Raw genomic sequence first — 6,194 nt, forward strand, 5'->3', positions numbered from 1 at the left:
TCTAAGTCTAATAGATGTTGGCATTGTCATATTGAAGTTGGAACTCTGGATCATTTATTATTTCATTATCCATTTATTAAGGCCTTTTGGTATTCAATTTGGGACGAAGTTAATCTTATGATGGATAATAATGTGGCACTGTCTTATGACACAATATTGTTTGGAATGTCTATGAGGGCTAAGTGTCAGATATCTTCTGCAAATAATAAGCTTTTGATGATCCTTACGGGTGTGGCTATTCAATAGATAATGTACAACTGGAAGGATTGTACTAGATTAACTTATAGTTTTTGGTGGAACTCAGTGTGCCATTTGTATAAGATGGAAAGATTGCTTGCAGTACAAAAAGGTTCGTTTAACAAGTTTAAGGATGTATGGGGCCATTAATAAGTTATTATAATGAATAATGATTATTTGTTGCTTTTCCTTTGGGTTATTATTGGGGAACAGGGTGGGGGGGTATTGATATTTTCATATTTGGGGTGGAAAATGTTATTGTATATTATAAAATATGATATATAGGGATGGTTAGATATGGGGTGATAATTCTTATTTTAAGAAATTTATGTGCTATTTCAAGTGATGTGATGTCTTATTGTGAATATTTTCTGTACACTTGATGATGAATTTAAAATGAATAAAGATTATAAAACCAATATCTTAGATCAGATCCTTGTCCAGCTTCTCTGTTTGTTCTGGAGGTCTGTAGACGATCCATATAGGTTCCTTACATTTCTGCTGCCACTCCTCTGCTTTCTTGGCCTTCCTGAAAAGCTTGGTATGGTCACATCCCAAGGGAATCATCGAATCATATCTTGGTAATATCAACAATATCCAAGACTTCCTCAAACGGCAGAGCTTGTGAATCTTGCTACTAGCATTTGTGCTCATTGCTTTCTGTGTGTTTAAATGAGCACAGATGCTTTCCTAAACTCCCTTAACGCATGTAGTGTAGCTTCTTCAGTGAATGTTCATTCATGCAGATTCAAATCAATTGTTGGGACTCCTCACTTTGTAGAAAACCCAAGACTACTCCTATTTATTATTTCTATAACGCTGAAAAGGCGTACATTTTAACATACAATAGACAGTCCCTGCTCAGAAGAGCTTACAATCTAATTTAGACAAGACATTACAGGGTTGAGGAAATTATGGCAGAGGAAAAGCTACAGTGAGTATAGGTATCTGGCAGTGTTTTCATTGGTCATGGTAATAGCAGGAAAAAAGGGTTAAGGAGTGTAAAAGCCCTTGACTTGAGATGAGAAATGTTTTTTGCTCTCCAACTACAGGCAGAATGGGAGGCGCTTGAACTAACAGACCACCAGTGGGCCTTAGATGATGTGGAAGATGAGCTCATGGCCAGAGATCTGAGCTTTGAAGGAATGTTCAAGAAAGAACTACAGACGTCTCTCTTCTAAGGAAGGAACAGATCTTAGCTTTCCCTAAACCGGGTTTTTGTGTGTGTCTGTGGTGGTTTATATCAATAGAGACTACAACTAACTATTATAGCAACACTTTAAAATATCATATAGAACTATTAATGTTTTAACAAAGTAAAAGTTGTGGAAATTTCAATAGCAGAGATTTCATTTCATTATAGTTTTTAATTTGAAAAATACAAGTGAGACATAATCTTAGCGTTATCAGTTAAATTTCACTTGTTATGAGCTCTTTTCAAATTCCTGTAACTAGTGGTTTGTAGGGCTACAGAAAAAAAAATGAAATAACTGTACTGTGAAGGAGCTAAAACTGTGCTGAGGAAATTTTGCAGTTAGTAGCCTGGAAAATGGCTGTGTGTATTCTTGTGTTATTTGGTACATAGTTATCTGTCAATTGTACTAGTGCTTCTACTACAAGCAGCCTGATTTCCTCATGGTAGGAATCTGAGAAAAGGAAAGAGAGTCTTGTGTTGAGGATTCTGTCTGTTGGGTGAATGTCAGTACAAGAATTAAGTGACCATAAAGTTCATAATCTCAGCCTAACCAATCTGATGGAAGAAATTCGTTTTGGCGACTCAAGAGCACCTTCACCTATTCTTATTGTCTGTTTCGATGAACGCTGCTGCTATTAAAAGGCTTAAGAAAACTCATATTTCTAGTTAGTTCTGACTTTTTTCTTACCCTGACAAAACTGGAAAAATTATTTCGAAGGGGTTGAAAACGTCTACAAAGATGATTTCAGAAATGGGCCAATTTGGCTCAGGTGTTCAAGAGAAGTTCTTGCTGTTTGAGAAAGCAGATGTTTCAGTGTAATAGTCTCCATTCTCTACTCTCTTGGTTACCTACCCATAAGGATTGGGCATAAGACATGGCTCTTCCCTCCATGCATTTCATTTCCTTTCTCCTTATCCTGTTAGTACTACAGACATGCTAGATCGATCAATCTGACAAGTGGAGTCTCAAAAATTATTCTTTTTTTATGTATTTTTACTTTCCAAAATCAATGCAAGGTATCTGGATAGTAAATGATATACGTATATAAACATTCGCATCAAAACCAATCACCTCAAAATGAATCTTTAAATTTGTATTCAGATTTGAAGAGATCAGAGAATGAAAGAAGGAATAAAGGGCTTAGATTTTATGAGCTCTGAGTTACTTGCAGCAGAATATAATATTTGAGCAGGGCTTTACTTTGCAGATAATGGACCTATTAGACAAGTAATGCCTCAACCACCACCGAGCAAGGTAAAGAGATTTCGGTGTATTTTTCCCCCCACTCTGTTACATCCGTTACGGATTCCATAAACTAGGTGTTCAATCCCAACCTGCAGTCTGGGTGTTGCAGAAATCCACATCTTAGCTTAGTTACAATTCATGCAAGCAGTCCATGCAGAAGTCTTTTGCAGTTGCTCTGCTTCTATTATTTTTTCAATTAAATTTTGTTTTTTTGGTGGCTTCAGTGCCTTGAGACCCCTCCCCAGTGGTCTCCTGTCAGAGAAAAGGACACACTCCTGTGGTGCCAGACTACAGTTTCACAGAAAAACTCTGGTGGATCTGTGGAGCAAGCCTGCTGTGTGCCACCTTCTTCAAGTACCTAGGGTGACTTCCCGTGGGAGTCTGCCTGTTTTTTTTTTAATCTCAATATTACTGGCACTAATCTTTAGATCCAGAAATAGATATAAACTTTCTTAATAAATACTGGATTCTTGTAATATCACTATACAGTTTTTAAATATCACTATATAGTTTTTACACAATTTGGTTGGAGTCGGATGACAACGGCAGCCTTGGGAGACCCTTGATAAAGCACTTCGTGCGAAACATGTCGGGTCTGACTCCCGGGTTCAGCTGAGATAAGTATTAAACAGCTAAGCAGATATGTACACTTAACAACAATATAAAGCTAAAAATATTCAAAAAGTATATCTATTTAAGAAGGCAATATATAAGCTACAACGGTAAAAAGAGAAATTGAAATGAACACAAAAACAAATCAAACAGACAGCCAATGATGGAAAGCCACAGTGAACTTCCCACAGTATAAAATTACTACAGTGGTGGAGAGGTGGGGCTGAGGCGTCTGTGTAAAAACTATATAGTGATATTTAAAAACTGTATAGTGATATTACAAGAATCCAGTATTTATTAAGAATGTTTTTTTTTTAATGGCACTTATATTTTGCATATATTATACACGTAAAATATCTGCCAATAACAAAAAAAATCAAAATAAAAGTCTCCCTCGCACGCACAAAGCGCTCCCTCCCTTCCCCCCTCCCAGAACTCAAAAAAATGGCAGGAGGGATGCCCTGGGGGTACAAGGAGGGGGAAATCCGGGGTGTCCGGTGGCAGGAGGGAGTGGGCATCCATCTTGTCATTTGTTTTGGGGGTGGGAGGAAGGAGCGCAGATGGCAGGAAGGAGTCGGCATCCCTCCTGCCATATTTTTAATCACAGTGCACCGATGGCAGGAAGGAGTCGGCATCCCTCCTGCCATATTTTTAATCACGGTGCACCGATGGCAGGAGGGAGTCGGCATCCCTCCTGCCATATTTTTAATCACAGTGCGCCGATGGCAGGAAGGAGTCGGCATCCCTCCTGCCATATTTTTAATCACAGTGCACCGATGGCAGGAGGGAGTCGGCATCCCTCCTGCCATATTTTTAATCACGGTGCACTGATGGCAGGAGGGAGTCGGCATCCCTCCTGCCATATTTTTAATCATGGTGCGTCGATGGCAGGAGGGAGTCAGCATCCCTCCTGCCATATTTTTAATCACGGTATGCTGATGGCAGGAGGGAATCGGCATCCCTCCTGCCATATTTTTTTTAAGCAGTGGGGGATAGGAAGGGAGCCCTGACAGCAGTGAAGCAATGACAGCTTCTCTAGTCACTACTGTTGGGGCTCTGCCCTGACTCAAGCGCTCACTGAGTCAGGAGTTTGTGGGCAAATCATTTGCACACAAAAAGATAGTGAATCAATCGCTGTTTTAAAATCGGCCAGGAATTGGCCAACAGCAATTGAATTGCTATCTTTAGTGAATCTGGGCCTTAGTCTTCACTTCACCAGCACAGTACTTCTATGGTTGCAATTTCATTATTTTTATATCATAAAAGAGCAGGAGAAAGAGCAAGCAAAAAAACATGCTTCAGGAAACAAAAGGAATCTCACCCAGGAACTTCTCTGCAGATTCTCCCTTTACCTGAGCAAGACCTCAGGAGAGCTTGTAAGCAGGTTAGTTCACCAACTATTAATGTTCCAACAGTTCATACAGTATGGAGCCCATTCAAAATGGAATCCACATGTCATTATATCACTTTTCCTAGTTCAGCCTACATTTAACTATCACTGGCTGAGAAGCCTCCAGCTGTGCTGAAAACAGTGCTCAGCAAAGCAAACTTGAAATGCAAATGAGTTCAAGGCTTAAATCCTTCTTCACAACACATACAATTTAACTCAAACAACCCAAGATACAAAAATAAAGCAGAGCCAAAAACTTTCTTGCAAAAGGGAAGAATCAAAAACAAATCTCACCTTAGCTTGTGTCCATGGCTTCCATTCTCAATTCTGGAACAAATGGCTCACAAGTATCCACTGCTTCAAAACCTTCAAGCTGCCTCTCAGCTGTAGTGTCCACCATTTCCCAGTCTCTCTCCTCATCAGAGTTCAGCTGGGGAGACAAGACTGCTTTCTCCGAGGCTCTCCCTGTGGCTCTCACTTGTCTCACTTTAACTTGATCCAAGCCACACTTCCCCAACCTGGAGAGGGAGAAAGTAAGATTAGGTTACTCACCTCTGTTAATCTTTTTTTTCCTTTTAAATAGGCTCTGGAAGCTTCACCATAGGGTCATGCATCTATTACAGCCTTGGCTGCAGAACTTAGAAATAAATCCATCCCCCTCTCCGAGGTCACCTTCCATAGACACACCCCTCCTAAACTCAGTAGGTAGCAAAGCCAGGAAGATCTAGTACAAACAGCAAACACAAGAGAAAGGGGGAGAGCGGGGACTCCCTGCTACAAGTCAATTCTGCTCATGAGAACCAAATACATAATTAACAATAAATTTGAACATTTATAATCAGCAAAACTGAGTATCTTTTTGCTAAAGGAGACACAGCCTGGAGATCAGCCCTGAGACCCCACTAACCCCTAAACCTTGCATAAAAGGACACTCATGAGTGAGGCTGAACAAAGACACGGAATCCACATGTCATTATAGCATGTTTTCTAGTTCAGCCTGCATTTAACTATCACTGGCTGAGAAGCCTCAGCTGTGCTAAAAACACTGGGCTTAGCACCTCTAAAAAAATGTTGGGGAGGTGGAGGAAAGGGGGGGCGGGACCCAGCATGTGACCCACCGGGTTTGACACCCCTGAGGTCGGATGGACCCCCAAATAGTCCACCCAAGCTCAGTCTGGCACCAAAAAGGGGACAAGAAGCCCTAAACAAATTCCAAGAGCCCTACCAAGGGAGATGGGTACAACTCACTCACACCTGCTGGAGACTGAAAGAAAACTGGGGGAATAAGGGGGATAATCTATTGTGTACAGTTCCAAAGTTTTGTTTCAGTCTCCACCTGCTGGTCATGATATATATACCCATCTGGAAGATTCCTATTTCAGCTATACCAGTCTAGAGAGTTGCTAAAGAAACAAACTGAGCTTAGAGGGGTGTGTCCATGGAAGGTGACCACAGAGAGGGGGATGGATTTATTTCTAAGCTCTGCAGCCAAGGCTGGAATAGATGCAAGACCC

General features: G+C 40.7%; 1 protein-coding gene across 2 annotated transcripts in view; it reads left to right on the forward strand.

The window, feature by feature from the left end:
• Window positions 1-2,091, forward strand: part of EMC3 (ER membrane protein complex subunit 3) — a 62,036-nt gene extending 59,945 nt beyond the window's left edge. For both annotated transcript variants that reach the window (XM_033925765.1, XM_033925764.1), the window contains exon 9: window positions 1,290-2,091. In XM_033925765.1, coding sequence (XP_033781656.1) covers window positions 1,290-1,418 — 129 coding nt within the window. In that variant the 3' untranslated portion in view covers window positions 1,419-2,091. The remainder of the gene's footprint in view (window positions 1-1,289) is intronic.
• The last annotated feature ends 4,103 nt before the right edge of the window (window positions 2,092-6,194 follow it).

This window comes from Geotrypetes seraphini, chromosome 17 (assembly GCF_902459505.1).
Source record: "Geotrypetes seraphini chromosome 17, aGeoSer1.1, whole genome shotgun sequence".
NCBI classification, from domain to species: domain Eukaryota; kingdom Metazoa; phylum Chordata; class Amphibia; order Gymnophiona; family Dermophiidae; genus Geotrypetes; species Geotrypetes seraphini.